Source organism: Schistocerca americana, chromosome 4 (genome assembly GCF_021461395.2).
Source record: "Schistocerca americana isolate TAMUIC-IGC-003095 chromosome 4, iqSchAmer2.1, whole genome shotgun sequence".
NCBI classification, from domain to species: domain Eukaryota; kingdom Metazoa; phylum Arthropoda; class Insecta; order Orthoptera; family Acrididae; genus Schistocerca; species Schistocerca americana.
In genome coordinates, this window is record NC_060122.1 from 114,390,498 (window position 1) to 114,411,469 (window position 20,972).

The following is a 20,972-nucleotide window of genomic DNA, read 5'->3' on the forward strand; positions in this document are numbered from 1 at the left end:
ACTTAAAACAGATTTGTGAGGGTCCCCATTTTCTTACTCGAATCACTCGGAGAGTGTGTCACCAACATAATGTGAAAAAAAATTGTCTGGAAAGGAAGAACCGTATAAAAATTGGTATCATCCTCAGATGAACCATTGGTGAGGCTGTCCCAGGATGTGATGCCTCCATGTAGTCTCATAGGCTCTCTCAAGATCAATGAAACACCTATGAGTTGCTGTCTGTGTAGGAAGGATTGTTGGATTTCTGCCTCCAGCAGAGTGAGGTTGTCAAGGGTTGAACAATACCTCTGAAACCCACACTGGGAATGACTACGTAGGTCCCATGATTCTAGAACCCAAATCAGATCGTGATTGACCATGCAATCTAGAGTCTTTCCCATGCAGCATGTGAGGGTCATGCTATGGTAAGTACTGTGCAATGTGCAGTCCTTCCCTGGTTTCAGAAGGATTACTAAAATTGCCTCTCTCCATGAGCGGGAAAGTCCCTGGTTAACAAATTTGCATTAAAAAGGGACAAGAGTATTTCCTTGTCATTCTGGTGATGGTATTGTAACATGTTGTATGGAATTTAATCCTTACCTGGGGCAGTCTCCTTGACCCAAGACAGGGCACACTCAAAGTCCCACATCGAAAAAGGGCAATTATATTTCTCAGTATTGGTGGAATTAAAATACTCAGTATTGGTGGAATTAAAATACAACCACCTCTGTTCACCAATGTATGATGGCAGTGGAAAGCTGGGTCCTGGTTTTCAGTGGTAGTGATCAAACCAAAGTCATCCACCATGGCATTTGCAATGTCCCCAGGTGTAGATTCCAGACATCCTTGCCACAGTAAAGCAGTCACAGGTTGTCTGGCCCATTTGTCAGGTATCCTCCGCATCACTTCCCGTACCTTTGAAGAGCTAGTGGAACGATTGACTGAATCCGGAAACAGTTGCCGAGACCTCTTCTTGTTCTCCCTGATTGTTCATTGTGCCTTGGCCCCCATGATTCAGATGGCAGAAAAGTTCATAGCAGAAGGTTGACATTTGGACCTTCACAAAGCCACTTGTCTCTCCCTGATGATGGTGCAATGCTCATTGTTCCGTCATGGGATGTGTTCCCTCTGAGGTCGGTCTGAAGACTTGGGGATAGATGCATCAGCAGCATGGTGGATCACGCTAGTCATCTGATTCACCCAGTTCTGGACACTATCTCACCATTCAAAGACAGCTAACTCTCACCATTCAAAGACAGCTAACTTACTGTATAGTATCCAGTTTGCTCTTATAAGCATCCACTGTGGCAGTTTCCTTTCAGGTATAGCTCTATCTGAGAGGTGAATCCAGATACGAAACTATTCACTGGAATACAGGTCAGTCACTACTTCCTATTGAGCAGCATTGACAAGGGCAGGAGAAAAGAAAGCAAGGTCTCTGGCTAAGAATGGCCCCATGGCAGTGCTAAAGGGTGTGCTACCATCAGCGTTAAAAAGACATAATCGCTCTGACACAATAAGGCTTTCAACAACATGGCCCCCGAGGCACATTATGTGCATTAAAATCTCCTACAAGTAGGGATGGCTGAGGGGAGTTGTGAAATTAGTTCAGAAAGACCCACTCTATCCAAAATTTAGTTGGATGGCAGATGCACATTACAGATGGTAACAGCAAATGGAACACACACCATGACAGCAACTACCTGAATAGCTGTTCTGACGGAGACTGAAGTAGAGTGGTATGTGTCATTCACAAAGATAGCCACCCCACCTTTAGCCCTGTCTCCACTGAGGTCAGCTTTCTGATGAGGGATGTATCCCCGGAGCACAGGGATATCACTATGTTTAAAATGTGTTTCCTGTAGACACAGATAGAGGCATCTCTCCTGTCCAACAGTTTCAGATCCTCCATATATGTTCTGTACCTGTTCATGTTCCACTGAAGCACAGGAGGTATTTATCTGGGAGGTCTGCGTTTTCCCTTTGCGCCCCTGTGTGTGGGAGAACCCACTTCAGGAGGAGGACAACTGAGTGGACTCAAGGGTTCATCAAAGCCCATGGTAAAGTCATCATCCTCTGAGTGTTGTTGGATCTCACAAGCCACCTTCTTTGATTCTGCCTGCTTGACAGTGCACTTACCTTAGTCTTATCCTTCAGATTTGATGATACTGAAGTATGCAGTGCCAACCTAGTGTGCAGTAACTTCCCTGCCATAGTAGCATCAACAGCAGGAGTGGAAGTAGTGGACACCATTGGAGTTTGGATGGAGCAGCAGTGATCACTGTAGGAGTTGTGTGGAGAAGGCAACAGTTAAATCTGAGCTACCACTGCTACAGGTGTACTTGCAAGAGCATATCTTGGTATCAAGGTTTGCAGGTGATGTCTAGGTGGAAACACTCACCGTCCCAGATTTCTTCATGAGTACTGGAGTAAATGAAGTAGAAAATGTTGGGCGTTGAAGGGATTTGTACATCTTCTTCACTTCAGTGTAAGATACACAATTAATCAGCTTTAATTCCTGGATTTTCTTTTCTTCCTTGTACACCACACATGCTCTGCTCCAAGATGTATGTGGACCTGAACAATTGACACAATTGGTTCTGGCCCGAGATGCTGGAGTTGGCGTTCTTGTGTTCATGAGGTGTATTTGCTTGTGTGTATGAATGGTGCATTTGTCTCTCTTTTACTGATGGAGGCTGTGGCCAAAAGCTTTATGTAACTGTCTTTTAATTTTGCCTGTCTGCAACTTAATGTGCCTTTTTATGATAAGTAGCAATCTGTTTTTTTGCTACATTGTTGATACTCCTACCTGAAGCTTCCATTTTAAATTGACGCAAAGACAATGGGAGGTACACATAGTTCCATCAGGGTGGACAGGCATACCACACTTACCACCCATAGCTCGTCCATTACTCCCGAGAGTGATGTCCTCGAACTTCTGGCACTTGAAACACTCACAGGGTTGAGGAAGTATGGTCTGACTTTCTGCCTTAAAACCCAGCTTTAATATAATCTGGGAAATCCGTCGAGTCAAACATCAATGTAAATAAGTCTGATTTTCCCACTGACATGATGCATTACTTCTTTAACCCCAATGACCCCTTTGTCAGCCCATTCCTCTTGTAGGTCTGATGTGTCCACATGCATGATGTTACTGCATGTGACCACTCCTTGACTTCAAAAGGTTGTTAACTTGCTGTGATATTGTTGTTTTAACCAGCAATGTGCCATTATGCAACCGTTTTAATGGGTCTGATGGTTCCAACAAAACCATTAATGCTTTTCTGGATATAGGAAGGTGATACCTTCTCAAACATGCCATCTTCTCTCCTCATTTTGACTTGCTGGCCACACGCTGTTATGATACAATGCCTGAACTTTAGAGGAAGATCACTCTGGAGGGCTAACGTCCCATGCTCGCTTTGAAGGGGGTGTGAGCACTCAATGGACCACCAAAACTGTCAGGAGTAAGTGCATGAGAAGGTGTGGATGCCATAGTGATCCCACAAGCAGCTACAGAAACAAAGAGTCCACCCAACCACCCAAACAGAGCCCTAATTTCCTGCATAAGCCTTATACAATTAAGGTGCAGCAGCTTCCGCAGAGGTTACCCACTAATGACTGTTCCACCTCAACAGCCGTGCATCTCATCGATGCACAGCACACCTTAAGATTGAGTTGTTGTTGTTGTTGTTGTTGTTCTTCATTTTCTTTTTAAATAGAGGTTTTTACTATCCCCATGATCCAGGCAGTCAAGCCAAGATTCCCATTCCTTGTGACACAACTTCCAACAACTGCACCACACAGTGGTCGCTGAAGCATTCCCAGAGCTTATGGGGGACTGGTGTCACCAGTCCCCAGCTCAGGAAACCCAGGACTGCCACGCCCATAACCAGCAAATGAATGCTGACCCACTGAGAGCACATTATCCCAGATGGAGAGTCACTGAAAAATGCCCAAGTAAGTGTGTCCAGACGCTTGTTGTTAATATTATATGTTAATGACTTGGTCCAGACTTTTTTGCAGTTGTCTGTAATGAAGTATGGTCTGAAAAAAATGCAGAAATATTCAGTCAGACCTTTACAGGATTTCAAAGTGGTGCAGATATTGTCAACTTGCTGTAAGTGTATAGAAATGCACAAAGAAACTATAATATCCATGACTGACAATAAGCATTAGTCAATTCGCGACTGACTGTAAGAATTTGCAGGGATATGAAATGGAATGATCACATTTGCTCAGTCACAGATAATGCAGGTGTCACAATTTGGTGTGGTGTCAGGATACTGGGAAAACAAAATCCATCAACAAAGGAGACAGCTTAAACATCACTTGTGCATCCCATCTTAGAATGTTGCTCAAATGTGACTCATCACATAGCGTCACAGAAATGCTAAATAACCTGAATTGGCAGACTTCTGAAGGTAAAGCAGATTATCCACAAAAGCCGACTTACAAATTTCAAGAAGCAGTATTAAGTGAAGAATGCAGAGACGTTCTTTGCCGCATTATGCATCGTTCCTGTAGGAACTGGGAAGACAGAATTACATTAACAACAGCACACACAAGAGCATTTATGCTGTCATTCTTCACATGCAATTAGAATGGGAAGAAACCCTAACACATGGTACTGTGCTATGTGCCATTGACACGTGCTTGTAGATGTAGAACTGTATTGATTTCATTAATTTTTCTGAATTATTGTATGTATCAATCTGTTCCATTGGTCATGTCAGAAAAATACCTTAGTTTCCACCTTGGATTGCTTGATCATTTTTTCTGATTTATATACACTCTACGATGAGAAAAAAAGATGCACCCAATGGAAATACCTGAATTGGACAGAAATCATTAGATGTGATGTACACTACATGATCAAAAGTATCTGGATACCCCCAAAAACACACGTTTTTCATATTAGATGCATTGTGCTGCCAGCTACTGCCAGGTACTCCATATCAGCATCCTCAGCAGTTATCAGACATCGTGAAAGAGCAGAATCAGGCATTCCGCGGAACTCACGGACTTTGAACGTCATCAGGTGATTGGGTGTCACTTGTGTCATATGTCTGTATGTGAGATTGCCGCATTCCTAAACATCCCTAGGTCCACTGTTTCCAATGTGATAGTGAAGTGGAAATGTGAAGGGACACATACAACACAAAAGCATACAGGCCAACCTTGTCTGTTGACTGACAGAGGGTCATCATGTGTAATAGGCAGACATCTATCCAGACCAACACACAGGAATTCCAAACTGCATCGGGATCCACTGCAAGTACTGTGACAGTTAGGTGGGAGGTGAGAAAACTTGGGCGTCACGGTCAAGCAGCTGCTCATAAGCCACACATCATGCCAGTAAATGCCAAACAATGCCTCACTTGGTGTAAGGACCATAAACATTGAATGATTGAGCAGTGGAAAAATGTTGTGTGGAGTGACGAATCACGGTACACAATGTTGCGATCTGACAGCAGGGTGTGGGTATTATGAATGCCCAGTGAACGTCATCTGCCAGGGTGTGTAGTGCCAACAGTAAAATTCGGAGGCAGTGGTGTTATGGTGTGGTCGTGTTTTTCATGGAGGGGGCTTGCACCCATTGTTGTTTTGCATGGCACTATCACAGCACAGGCCTACACTGATGTTGTGTCCACCCCTGGTAGCTGAACGGTCAGCGTGACGGATTGTCAGTCCTCTGGGCCTGAGAATTTTCTCCACCCAGCGATTGGGTGTTGTCCTGTCATCATCACCATCCTCATCGAATGCAGGTCACTGAAGTGGCATCAAATTGAAAGACTGGCACCCAGTGAACAGTCTGCCCGATGTAAGGCCCTAGCCATACGACTAAATAAAACACTGATGTTTTAAGCACCTCCTTGCTTCCCACTGTTGAAGAGCAATTAGGGGATGGCATTTGCATCTTTCAACACAATCGAGCACCTGTTCATAATGCTTGGCCTGTGGCAGAGTGGTTACACAACAATAACATCCCTGTCCTGGACTGGTCTGCACAGAGTCCTGACCTGAATCCTATAGCACACCTTTGGGATGTTTTGGAACGCCAACTTTGTGCCAGGCCTCACCGACCAACATCAATACCTCTCCTCAGTACAGCATGAAGAATGGGCTGCCATTCCTCATGAAACCCTCCAGCACCAGATTGAACATATGCCTGAGAGAGTGTAAGCTGTCATGAAGGGTGCCACGAACTTTTAAGTCAATTTTATTCAGGTGTCCAGATACTTTTGATCACATGTACTTGTACAAACAAACAAATGATTACAATTCCAGCAAAAATTTTGATGATTAATTCGAGAAAAAGAGCTTCACAAATTGAGCAAGTCAACAACATGCCGGTCCACCTCTGGCTCTTTGCAAGCAGTTATTGGGCTTGGCATTGACTGATACAGTTACCGGATGTCCTCTGAGGGATATTGTGACAAATTCTGACCAACTGGTGTGTTGATCATCAAATCCTGAGGCGGTTGGAGGACCCTGCTCATAATGCTCCAAATGTTCTCAGTTGGGGAGAGATTAGGCAACTTTGCTGGCCAAGGCACTGTTTAGCAAGTGGTAGAAACACTCAGTATGTGCAGGCAGGCATTATTTTGCTAAAATGTAAGTGCAGGATGGCTTGCCATGAAGGTCAACAGAACAAGGCGTAGAATATCACTGATGTATTGCTGTACTGTAAGTGTGCCGCAGATGACAACCAAGGAGGTCCTGCTATGAAATGAAATGACACCCTGGACCACCACTTTGTGGTTGTCAGACCATATGGTGGTCAACAGTCACGTTGGTATTCCACCAATGTCTGGGGTGCCCCCGGAGTCCAAGCCATTTTTGATTTGCTCAATTTCTTAAGCTATCTATCTTAAATAAATATTCTATTTTTTCTGGAATTGTAATCATTTGTTTTTCTGTACATGTACATCATTTTTGATTTGCTCAATTTCTTAAGCTATCTATCTTAAATAAATATTCTATTTTTTCTGGAATTGTAATCATTTGTTTTTCTGTACATGTACATCATTTCTGCTGAATAATTCCTTCATGGTGCATCCTCCCCCCCCCCCCCCCCCCCTCCCCTCCTCTTAGAGTGTACTTTAGTGATGTGCTCCTTTTTAATGAATGGCTGCACAATATGCACATTTATCATGTCCCTACTGTCCTCCTCATTTTTAATATGGACAAAAGTCACTGCCATTACTTTTGTCTACCTGCTTCTTAATCATAGTGACATCACTGCTTTGTTGACTCTACTTGCATTCAGTTATATTCCATTTTTTATGAGTAAGAGCCAAATTGATGTGCATTTTCTACGGACTTTAATGATTTGGCTATTCTGACTTCAGTAACTGTATAGCGTATTGCTGCTCAAACAGGCTCACAATTTCATAAGTTTCTGTAAGTGTTGTTTCCTACTCTGAAATTATTTCTCCACACATGTATCATGAAACTCAAACCCAACTAACGATTAATAGTGTACTTCTGTTCAGCTGAGTTTAGTGCCCACAAAGGAAACAACACCATTAATCAGTCATGCTGAGAAAACCTGAGAGATCACTTGCTACAAATTGTTGAGTTAACATTTATCTACCTGCAATAGGTAGCACCCTGCTTGGTGCATAGAACAAAAGTTACAATACTTTCTGTTTCTCTGCTAGACAATTGGCACAAAATTAAAAACTTTCAGTGTATTTGTGACTGAAATACTACAGAGTGACTTTGTGTGTGAAAGACTTCAGCCTCTGTAAGTCACAGGATGTAAGAAGAGGAACAAAGGTGAAATATGTATTTCTAAATGTGTATTCTGTTTTTTTGAAAACTAAAAATAATATTTTATACATAAACATCAGTACATTAAACACCCTGTTTCTTGATTGATTTACAGATGCACAATTTCCCAACAAGTTTTAAAAATAGATCATTATTTCATGTTATACAGTGCAGTCACAGTGCCAATAAAGACACATTAATTGGCTTAGTAGTAGAAATATCACAAAAATCTATAAATCCTTTCAAAATGACAAATATACATCATGTTTCAGGTGTGACTAAAGTTTACTTTGTAAGGCTGTCAGCTCATGCCAGTAAGATGGCCTTTCAAATGTCTTAGGTTTCTGGAATAAATGTGTCTGTAGGTTTGGATATATTTTGCCATCTGACTTTCCTAGAACAGAATTCAGTATGAAATCTGGTGGAGCAATGGCATCTGCCAAAGAGACAGCATTATTTTTAAGTTGAGCACACAGGAGCAGGATTCCCTCCTGTATCATCTCAGCTGCCTGGGGTCCTTTTGCATATCCCCCTGAAATTTAAACGCAAAATAAATATCTGTAAGAAGTGCTGTACATCTTCAATTTACTTAAAGAACAGCACTATCGAACAACCAAAGACTGTTGTAATATACATGTATTCACTTGAAACCAGTTTTTGTCAAGCAAGCATCTGCCTGTGTCAGATTAACACCATATTAAAGGAAAGTTCTCTGGTGCCGAATAAATAATTCTTTTTAGTTACATCATCTGCCACATATACATGCTTTTATTATCTTATAACTCTTTTGTCAATCTCCAAGAGTAAAAATCAAAAGTCCATTGCTGTGCTCAGCATACTGTCTGGCCAGACAGCATGCTGAAGAATGCAAGTTATAATTTAGTAGGTGCATATTTCATATTTATTTGTCATTCACTGATCATTCACATGATATGACTTTTGGTGTGAGTACAATAATAAAATTTTACATTAAAAATTAGACATTTTATGTTACAGATTATAAATGTTTGCTTTAGGACGTCACTTTATAATAGAATTCTTCTACAAGGGATGTTCAATAAAGACTGGCACTGAATTTTTTTCCTTCCATTAAGTGCTTGCTTGTGACATCTCTCCACATGCTGTTACTCTACATACTATAATCACTATTCACTAGAAATTTCACAGCGATAGCTCTGCCAGCTGTGTGTTGGCAGCCTGTGAGAGTGAAATGTGTTTCATAATTGGCTCCAAATACTGTCATGGCTAATTTTCATGAACAGCATTATGCAATAAAGTTTTGTGTTCTCTTGAAGAAAAATGCTACCGAAACCTATAACAATCTGAAGACAGCATTTGGGGACTCTGCAATATCTCATCAAGCATGTTTTTGTTGACCTCATCATTTTGAAACTGGCTGGGAAAATGAATTACAGGGAGGAGCAGGTGCACCTGTTAATGCTGTAACAGAAATAACCTACGACACAGCAGGTATCATTATTTGTGATGACACAGCTCACTGTGAGACAGCTTACATACATTCTTGGAATATCAGTTGGGAGCACGCACACAATTTCAAAAGAACATTTGAAAATGTCTGGGGTGTTTGTACAACTGATACTGTGACTGCTTACTCCACAGCAAAAGCAGGCTAGTGCCAATGTGTGCTAATCCACTGGGAATGAAGGCTTGTGTTGTGTAATGCTACTGGAAACAATGCATTGAGGACAAGGGACATGCTTGGTGGCAAATCATCATCACTGCTAATGAAGCATGGGTTTACTGATATGACAGAATGGATGCAAAATGGTCAATGCCTATCGCAAAAGGAGTGTGGAAGTCAATCAATAAGGCCACGATGTTAATTTTTTTTAATTACCAGGGGATGGTGTGCACTCACACAGTTCCACAACACAGTACAGTCACTGCAGTTTACTATAAGAACATCATGAAGCAATTGGTAAAGCACCACAATGGACAAGGAACCTCGCTGGTTAATAGAAGCTTCATCATGACCATGCCAGGACATGCTGTTATCGAGTTCCTGACACAAACACACATCTCTACGGTAAAACACCTGTCTCATAATCCCAATCTTTCTGTGTGTGACTTTTTTCTTAACTCAATGGCCAAAAAGGAATTTATGGGATGCCATTTCAACAATGAGACCAGGACAGTGAAAGCTTTATAGGTGACCCTAAAAGAGACGTCACATCATCCAGTAATGCAAAAGAGGTGACACAAGCGCACTGCGTTGGGGGAAGGAGAGGAGGACAAGGAGTATTTTGAGGGGGACAAAAGTCTTTATTGAATTCCCCTCATACTCTATAAACACAGCTGTCAATTAGGTTCTGTACATATCTGTCAAAGGAAATGTATGTGTATGTGACAGATGCTGCAATTACAATCAGTTATATCTTTGACAGTAAGGAATATTCCTTTAACTTGATGTAGTGTTAATCCGAAACTGGACTGATCGTAACTTGAACCTTAACCAGAACTACTTGTCTTTGTATAAGTATATATTACGACAGCTTTTGATGATTTCATGATGCCATTCATTTAAATCAAAATGAACAGTTTATGTGCACAATATTTAAGAATAAATAAATACAATAGAGCCTGTATGTCTACTGAGTGTCAACAATATCAGATATTGAAGGTACTCTGCAGGATAAAGATCTATAGGAAAATAAATAAAATCCTGCAGCTGAAAAATGTTAAATGCCCAGCAAGAAATAATAACAAGATATTATTAACAAAAATATAATCTAATACCACCACTATCAGATTACATTGTATAAATAAATATGTGTGACAAGTATAAACACACAAAATCAGACTAGATGCACGCTATACAAAACAGATTAATGGTATTACAGTTAAATTTTTCAATTATTAATTGATATAAATAGATTGTAGCAAAATAAAAGCTTTACTCTTAAAGGTGACTCTTCACAAACATCAGTTATTGTGCTGTGATGAAATGACATGGGAAGAAGCTCCATACATTTTTATTTTCAGTAGGAAATCATTCCATTAAAGGATGACAGCTTTCCTTAATTTATTTATTTGTTGTCCCAATCTCACCACAATCCAAACCCTGAAACTACCGAGCACTATTTTCAGCTTTTCCACTAATATTGTGTCTGCACAATTAGTTAATTTATGTGCATTAAATGCAACAAATATTCTCAGTACTGCCAGTTCATAAAAATACAAAGTGACAGAATGACTGGCCAGTAATGCTGACATACACAACAGGCAGGTGCCTCCCTTCCCACAGACTGAGTGACCTGCTCCTCCCCAAGCTATCCCCATTCCCTCTCTGAGGAAAGGCTATCCCCATTCCCTCTCTGAGGAAAGCACTGAGAGTCACAAGTTGTGCCCAGATAACTCATTCTGTAGAACTTTGGAAATGGGAAATTACTCTCCAACATATTCCCAGAAACCGCCATCCCCCTGGAGTTAATGTTTACCAGCAAACCTCTCTTCCATTTGTTTATTCATATATTTTTTCCATTTTGTCTACTTATAGTATTTCTTATTTTGTCTTCTTTTTATGCTATTTCTCTGCTCCCCCCCCCCCCCCCCCCCCCCCATTTCTCCTTTTTGCCCATTTACTCTCCCTTTTCCTTCTGTCTCTTTATCTCTTTTTCCTCTTTATATCTTTCTCTCTCCCTTGTTTTTCCATATTTTCTCCTTTTGATTAGTGCACTATTAATTCCACTTCTCATTTATCTTCCTCCCATTCCATTTTTATTTATAACTCCGACCTGTAGCAGCCACAGAAACTACCAATGTACTATCTCTGACTTCCTGTTCTCTCTGATAACTCCCCTTCATCTTTATCACGTCTTTCCTCTCTCTATCTGAGGTCTAAGGAACATGTCCCCTTTTCCGAAACCTTTCCCTCTTTCCTATCTGATGGAGGAGCTAATTATTATGAAAGGTAGGAACAGTTTTTTTCTACTTTTGACATATTTATTGGTGGTTCTGGAATTTCGCCTCCTGAAGGTAAGTAATAGCATTGAGGCACCATTGTTCAACTCTTATCCTGCACAAAGTGTTCCTCTTCATGAATCCCTCATAACACTCAGACCCTGCCTAAATGACCTTTTCACTTTGACACATCCCTCTAAACCGCTACCAACCCTTCACTTAATCCAGAGCCAAAACAATCCTAGAACACTGTTGTTAATCTTTCCACCAAATTCCTCAGCTCCACAGAAGTTTCAGTCCTATGCAGAGGCCTCACCATCAGCCCTACACCAAACTTTATCCATTTGGACTTGTTGAAGACCTAATCTGCTTCTTCTGATCCCTGAAATGGAAACACTTCTTTGCCACCAACCCCTCCAGCCAAAGCCAACCTAATCCGAACACTGAGCACTGTCTCTCCCAGTTCAGACCACCGTCCAACCATTATAACTCCTACCATCCCACCTAACCATGCTCTCTGGAATTCCTTACCTCCAACTTGGCTTCACCATTCTTCTCAAAGTCCCTATCTAAGAATATCAACCTTCCAGCAGAAGAAGGGACAGCCATACACAACCTCAAAACCGATCCTTACCTAATCATCCTACCTGGGGACAAAAGTTCCATCACTGTTGGTGACTACCTGACGGAAGGCCTCTGCCAGTTGTCTGACTCCTTCACCTACTAACTCGGCCAGTGTGATCCCCATCCAAGAAGTCCAACATAACCACCAATCCCTGCTTAAAGCATTAGGTCCTTCGCAGAACCTGTCCTCTTCTTCACCATTCCTGTGTCACTCCACACACCTAAATCCACCCTGGACACCCTACTGTAGCTTGTTATTGTGCCCCCACTAAAAGAATTTCAGCCCTCATTGAGCAAAACCTCCAACAGATTGCCAAAAATCTAGCCTCCTGTGCCAAAGATACCAACCACTTTCTTCATCAACTCTCCACCATCCCCACCCGTTTACCTCACAGATCCCTGATTATCACTGTTGATTCCATTTCACTATACACTAATATGCCTCATGCCCATGATCTTGTTGCTGCTGAGTACTCTCTCTCCCAACATCCTTCAGACTCCAAACCCACAACCTCATTCTTCATACAACTTACTAACTTTATCCTAACACATAGCTTCTTCTTCTCTGAAGGAAGGGAAAATATACAGACAAATTTGTGGCACAGCCATGGACACCCACAAACCATCCTACTATGCTGACCCATTTATATGCCATCTAGTGGAGACCTTCCCAGTCTCCCAAACCCCAGTCTGGTTCAGATTCACTGACCATATCTCTATGATCTGATCTCAAGGCCAAGATACCCTATCCTCATTCCTTAACAAGCTCAGCACCTTCTCTCTCATCTGCTTCACCTGGTCTTCCTCAATCTAGTGTGCCATTTTCTGGATGTTGACCTCCTCCTTTCTGATGTAGATGGACACCTCTGTCCACATTAAACCCACCCACTACCTGCATCTTGACAGCTGCCATCTTTTCCACACCAAAAAATCCCTCCTATGCATCCTGGCCACCTGGGGACGGCATGTCTGCAGTGACAAGAACTCCCATGCCCAGTACACAAAGGGCTCCACAGTCAGACAGTATGCCCCCCAGACCTAGGCCACAAACAGATTTCCCATGCCTTATTGTCGCACATCCCCAATCCTCACATCACCCTCCAGAGCAGCTAGAGGTAGTGGTCATGTATGTGTGAAGTTGCATGAGTGTGTGTGCATTTTTCCTGTAGAAGGCTTTGGCCAAAAGCTTACGTGTAACAGCCTCTTCGTCATGCCTATCTGCAACTCAAAATGTCATCTTTAGGGTGAGTGACACTCTATCCTTTTCATGATATGGTTGATGTTTCAAACTGAACTTTCCATTGTTTCACAATGGTATTGAGTGATATAGGAATGGTTTATCAGGGTGTACACACAGACAAGAAAGAAAAAAGATCCCAGTTTTTTTCCTAATATAATACACTCTACCCTGGGTGTAAGTATATTTTTTCGATGTTAAGTAACAATATACTTTCTCTTGGAGGTGTATAACTTGTTAATTCCTGAATGGCAAAGGTTTTATACACTGATGGAGAACTTCTCAGTACTTTAGTAAATGAAACCCAGCAAAAAACAACGCATTTGGACAGCTCTCTGATGTGCAGCAAAATGTGGGCTGCTTACATGTTCTGTAGAGCACTTCAACTTTTCCAAACAAAATCCAATTACATGTGAAATTGCTGAAGAACTCACCTCACACTATAATTATACTTTTTGCCATTGTTATTGTATAATTTGTATTCTACAAAATAACTAAAATAAAATATGAAACACTAACCTGAAAGCTCAGTCTTTTTTAGTGTGTGTTACCCTTTAAGACATATCAAACACAACAGTACCAGTAAAATTTTAAATTATAACATAAATGGCTGGTCTCCTGGGTCTGAAATTTGTCTAAGTACCTGGTCCTCAAAGTGTTAACTTTTGAGTGAGAGTAAAACACTCCATGATTTAAGAAGTTCATTGCACATTCTCGCACATAACACAATTCATCTCGCATAAAAGTAAATTTTCTTTGAAAGTATCACTTGTCAAACCACCATTCAAAACACTTTCCCACTCCTTTTAGAAATGTAAAGGGTAATGATGACATGCTCATCAAAAGCAGTTTGTTGTTATGAAGTATTGCATAATCTTTGTCCTAAAGCCTTTCACTCATTTTGCTGTCAGCAAATGCTTGTTTGTGAACTGTGTTTTTTTGTTGTTAATGGCACATTTCCTTCAAAAATAAAGTTTTATATTGGTGTCATTCTTTTGCTTGTATTTTATTGCTGCAGTATTATTCTGCAGTAGCAGGTTGAATTAAACTTCTTTGTTAGAATATCAGTTCTTACCAGTTCTTATATGTTTAATAACATCAACCTCATACATAAAGATAATATACATTTTATGTATTTGATAACTTCAACCTTCTATACAGAGAGATCAACAGCACAAATTCTTGACAGTGATAATAGTTGGTCAGCTACTATCAAATACAGTTTGCTGTAAAACTTGCATTTATCAATTCTTCCGTACTGCTGTGGTCACAGTGGAAATTCTGGTGGCATCAGAGTCTCATGAGGATTCTATGTCTACTCAATAGGCTGTTTTCACCACTTGATGAGTTTTTCAAGCTCTGTCAAAATTCTTGACTGTGATGCCAACTGTCTTACCATCCCTCTATATTTTTCAGTTATTTGGTGTCCTTCACAGATTATATATAAGGTAGCCTCTAGTGGAAGCCTAACAACAATATATATCCACTTACTTTCATTAGCAAACCACATTGTATTCCAAATCAGGTCTAGCTTATTCTTTTCCAGTTGGCCATTAGTGCTGTTAAGTTTGTAACTGCTTGCTAATTGGAATTCATTGTTGGGTTTCAATAATATTTTGAAGTCTCCTACCTGGTGCATGAAAATTAATGGTCATATAATTTAAAAACCATCATGTCGCTGCACTGTAATGGTCTTAATGACAAGCTGTATGCTACTTCCTTCCTTTCATCAAATGTGACAAATTTCATGAAGTACCATGTTAAACCCCACCCCCAAACCATAGTACTTGCAATGATGGTGTGAGTTGCATTTCTGAACAATACAATAGCTGTACCATAGGTTCAACCACATAAGAAGAGTTTCTGTGGGGAGGCCAGACTAACATATGGTACATGAAAAAGGGGCAGCAGCCTTTTTGTTAGTTGCAGGGGCAAAAGTGTGGGTGATTGACTGATCTGGCCTTGTAATATTAGCCACTATGTTTCTCATAGATATGCAGCTCCACTGTGTGGCTTTATGATAATGGCATCTTCCTGAGAAATATATTTCGAAGGTAAAATAGTCCTCCCATAAGGGCCTCCAGGGGGGACTACTCAGGAGGATGTTATCAGGATATTTGAAACTGATGTTCTGTAGGTAGGTTACAGAACTGAAAAAAAGAAATGCAGGGGCTTAAGTAAAGTATAATAGGAATTACTGAAAGCTGATAGCAGGAGGAACAGAATTTTTGGTCAGGTTATCAACAAAAATTCAAGTAGGGATAGCACCAGAATAGGCCTAATAATTAATAAGAAAATAAGAAAGTTAGTAAATTAACACTCAACAACATATTATCATAGCCAAGATACATACAAATCACAGAAATACAAGTTTATGCGCTTACTTGATCCACAGAAGATGAAAAGATTGAAAAAATGTATGGTAGGATGAAAAAATAATTCAGGTATTCAAGAGAATCAAAAACTTAATTGTAGTGGGGGACTAGGATTTGATAGTGGAAAACATAATAATAATAATAATAATAATAATAATAATAATAATAACAGAACATGGACTAGGGAGAAAGAAATGAAAAGGGAAGCAACATGGTCGAATTTGTCTCAGTTTAACCCTTGCTAATATTTAGTTTAATAATCACAAAAGAAAAGTATAAATGTGGAAGAGACCTGCAGACACTGGGATGTGTCAAACAGATTATGTAATAGCATGAAAGATGTCAAATAAGCAGATTTTCCACTGTAAAACTTTTTCACGGACAGATGTGGAGTCTGACCATGATTAATTGGTTGTGCATTGCAGATTCAAACTGAAGAAATTGCAGAAAAGTAAAAAATTAAGGAGATGAGATCTGGATATGTGGAAAGAACTAGAGGTTGCTGACAGTTTCAATGAGAACTGTAAACAATGATGGACTGAAATAGGGAAAAGGAAAACAACAAAAGACAAATGATAAGCTTTGAGAGATGAAATTATGAGGTCAAAAGAGGATCAAATAGGCAAAGAAAAACAAGGCCCAGCAGGTATTCTTGGATAACACATGAGATATACAATTTATCTGATAAAAGGATAAAATATAAAAACGCAGCACATGAAGCTGATGTATGGGAACACAGACATCTGGAAAAATGAGACTGACCGAAAACACAAAACAGTAAAGTGGCAAAGGCTACGGAAAAAGGAGAGCTCTAAAAGAACATATGGTTAGGGGAAAGATAGATGCCATCTACAGGAAAATTAAAGAGGCCTATACAAATATTAAGAGGTCAGAATACTAGCACATACTATGAAAAAAAGGGAAGGCTGAAAGCGAAAAGGAACATATAAATGAACTTTGCAAGAGAAACAAACTTAGAGACAATATTATGGACAGGGGACATGAAGGAGATGAAAAGGAAATGGGAGATATGATACAGTGAGAGGCATTTGACAGATCACTGAAATACCAAGTCGAAACAAAGCATCTGTAGTAGATTACATTCCCTCAGACTCAAAGAAGAATGTAATAATACCAATTCCAAAGTGCACAGGTCTAACAGAATATTATTGAACTATTGGTTTAATAAGTCATGGTTGAAAACAATGGCATTAATTATTTACAGAATACTGGAACAACTGGCAGAAACCAGCCTGTGGGAGATCATCAGTTTGGATTCTAGATAAATGTATAAACATGCAAGGAAATAAATGATGATTACCTTAGAATGTAGGTTAAAGAAAGGCAAACCTACATTTAGAGCATTTTAATAATGCTGACTGGAATACATTCTTTACATTCTGAAGGTAGCCAGGATAAAATGCTTGGAGCAAAAGGTAATTTACATCTTGTGCAGAAACCAGACTGTGGTTATGAGTATAAGGACAGCAGAGGGAAGCTCTAAATGTGAACTGCGTGAGCCAGCATTGTATATGATCTCAATGTTATGTGCATTGAGCACTCAGTCAAGGAAACTGAAGATAAATTCGTCATGAGAATCAAAGTTCAGGGAGAAGAAATAAAAACTTTGTCTTTTGCCATTGGCATTGTAATTATATCAGAGGCAGCAAAGAATATGGAGGAGCAGATGAATAGAATGCATAGGATCTTGAAAAAGACATTATACTATGAACATAAAAATAGGCATAATATAATGTAGCTAAATTAAATCAGGTGATGTTGAGGTATAAGGAAATGAGACTTTATGGTTTGAATAACACAGCTTTGCAAAATCATATCATGGAAAATCTTGGACAGCATGACAACAATATGAACTAGGTGATTGCTGTTCACCACATAGAGGAAGCATCTAGATATTATCAGCAAACAGATTAAGTTCTTCATCACATGTAGGCAAAATACACACACACACACACACACACACACACACACACCACACACACACACACACACACACACACACACGACCACTGTCATCTCCAGGTGCTAAGTCTCAACTTCAAACAAAGTCTGGCATGAGCAGCAATCTCATCTGCAGTGAGTAGTGGAGGGTTCAGCATGAAGAGGGAAGGAACAGAAGGGTAGGGGTGCAGGGAAGATGATGTATTGTTGCCTATGGGAAGTGTTGATGCATGGTGGGAGACAGGATGATGGGCTGCTAGGTGCAGCAGCATTGGGATGTAATGCTGCTAGTAGCAGGCAGGGGATGGTGGGGGGAGGGGGGGGGGGGAGGAGGGAGAAGCATAGAAAGGGAAAGGACAGTGCAGGTGTGCTAGTGGGACAGAGAGAATGTGTGGGGCTGGACTGGGAGTGTGGAAGGGGTTAGATGTATGCTGAAGACAGGTACTACAGTGGTATTCCGCTGTCCACCCAGCCTACGTAATATCCTTGTCTGTCCCTATTCCACCACTGCTCACAATCTCTTGCCCCGTGGCTCATATCTGCCCAACAGACCGAGGTGCATGACCTGTCCAGTACATCCTCCCAGTATCACCTACTCCAATTCTGGCACAAGCATCTCCTTCCTCAGCAAAAGGTAGAGTCAACAGTTAACACAACCAGGTGGATCTACAAACTCCAGCATTCTACATGGGTATGCTCCAACCACTGTGGGACACTTTACAAGCATATGACAACAAACAAGCTGTCTGTCCACATGAGCAACCACCGCCAAACTGTGGCCAAGAGACAGCTCGACCACCCAGTTGACCACCCAGTTCCAGAGCATGCTACCCAACATGGTGTGCTCGACTTTGACTGCCTTACAGCCTATGCTGTCTGTATCCTTCTACTGACATCAAATTTTCTGAATGAAGCTGGTGGGAATTCTCCCCACAAGATATCCTTCATTCCCGTAACCCTCCTGGCCTCAACCTGAGCTATTTCCTGTCCTCCATGTATCTCTACCCCCCACTCCATTTCCATATATGCCTTCTGCCCATCAGCACATCCACATAGTCTTTTCCCCTTCTCTAGTTTCCTCTTCTCCGTACCCCAGCACAGTCTCCCAATGTTGCATATACCGGCCTGCCATCCTTGTTCCCGCCAAGTCCCTGCCATATACTTCCACAAGTGGCACTACCCCCACACCTACCCTAATATCCCTTCACTTTACTGCCCCGTGCCACTCATGTACCCTCACTAGAAACTGCAGCCAAGATCGCTGCTCACAACGGACACATTCACAGTCTGCTCTTACCTCCTGGAGACGACATTGGCCACACGTGTGTGAGTCATGTGTGTTTGTGTGTGTACAGTTGTGTTTTATCTACATCTGACAGAGGACTTAGTCTGACAACTGATAATATCTAACAGTCTTTTTTCAATGTGCCAGCCTGTCATTCAGTGCCTCCTATGTGTGGTGAGTAGCAATCTGTGCATTTCATACTATTAAAACAATGGAAACTCCAGGTTGGAATATCAACAATATAAGGTAAAAGATAAGATTCCTACTGACTGTAAAGATGACACATTGAGTTGCAGACAGGCACAATGAAAAGACTGACACACATTTAGCTTTTGGCCAAAACCTTCTTCAGAAAAGGAAACAAACACACATTCATTCATACAAGCAAGCACACCTCACACACACATGATTTGCCATCTCTGGCAGCTGGAACTTGACTGCATTTATGGAGGGAAATGACTGAAGGGGAGTCAAAGTTTTAGCTACAACGGTGAAATGAGCAATGGAGTTTCCATGTGAGCAAAAGGTACACTCTGGCATAGCCACTCACACAAAACTATGATGACATCAAGATGAGCACGTAGGTATACACCTACAATAACACACTTAAAACATTTGGCGCTTTTCTTCTAAACTTCATTACAACTTTTGACCTGCTGCCACAAAAATAGATTTCACATCTTAACTGAACCGAGTCATGAGTCCCATCCTAGCAATGCCAGTACTGCTTTAATTAGTTCACATACAGATGACTCACACATTCATGGAAGTACTGGCTGAAGCAGCTTCTAGCTGGTATTGTCATGTTACTTGCTGTGAATATTACAAATTTTTATTTAAAAAACAACAGTAAAAATTTGTATGTATTACGTCTGTAATAGGCGATTCAGTCTTGGGTCACCTTACTATGCCCAAAGGGAGAAGTTGTTCAGGCACAAAAAATATATGATGATGAGCAGTGGTACAACACACCTGGAAAATGAGTCAGTAAATGATGATGGTGTAGATTTCTTGTATTAAAAAAATATTTTTAAATTCTTCCACAGTCACAAATGCACATTGATTTTCCCCTCACACGTTGGGGAAAAAAGATACTGGTGGAAGAGTTGCAGCTGTGGTTCAGAGAAATAGCCTAGATACCTGTCACAAGTAATTGTCAGGCTCCTGTTTGCTGCAATACAAAATCACAATGCACTGAAGGAACATACAGTTTACAAAGTTTTGGTGAAGATCAACTGGGCAGTTATATGAGATGTCGATCGTTTTTCAGTTTCATACTGCTGACTTAATATTCACCATTTGTTCACTTCAGTTCCATTTCCATCCATGCAACAAAGGCCTGAGGATCACATAAATAAATAGATAACCATGTTAAATAGGAAACAGATTCCTAATATTATGCAAAATATTATTTATTTGATCACAAATAAGCTTTCAGTTTCTTAGGGCAAACACTAATAAATGACACATTATTTACACAGAAGATACAAAAAATGATGACATATAGTGTGTTTATGAAGGAAAGTATTATATTTCTTTGTATATCTTATCCTTGCTATCCCTTGGCCTCTCAATCCCCTGTCTGTTTGTACAGCCACTACAGACACCAGCCACGACTACTGCTCACTGCAGTCTGATCTCAGCACCTAAAAATGATGGTGGTCATGTATACATGAGTAATGAATGTGTGAATGTCTGTGTGGTTTTCTAAATCTGACAAATAACTTTTTTTTGTGTGTGGCTGTCGGCCTGTCAGAGCCTCCTCTTTATGGAGAACAGCAATTTACCCTAACTCATACTGCTGTTATTC

General features: G+C 40.7%; 1 protein-coding gene across 4 annotated transcripts in view; it reads right to left on the reverse strand.

Moving 5' to 3' along the window:
- Nucleotides 1–7,843: 7,843 nt before the first annotated feature.
- Nucleotides 7,844–20,972, reverse strand: part of LOC124612946 (peroxisomal acyl-coenzyme A oxidase 3-like) — a 317,564-nt gene continuing 304,435 nt past the window's right edge. For all 4 annotated transcript variants that reach the window (XM_047141456.1, XM_047141459.1, XM_047141455.1 and 1 more), the window contains one exon: nt 7,844–8,290. In XM_047141456.1, coding sequence (XP_046997412.1) covers nt 8,037–8,290 — 254 coding nt within the window. In that variant the 3' untranslated portion in view covers nt 7,844–8,036. The remainder of the gene's footprint in view (nt 8,291–20,972) is intronic.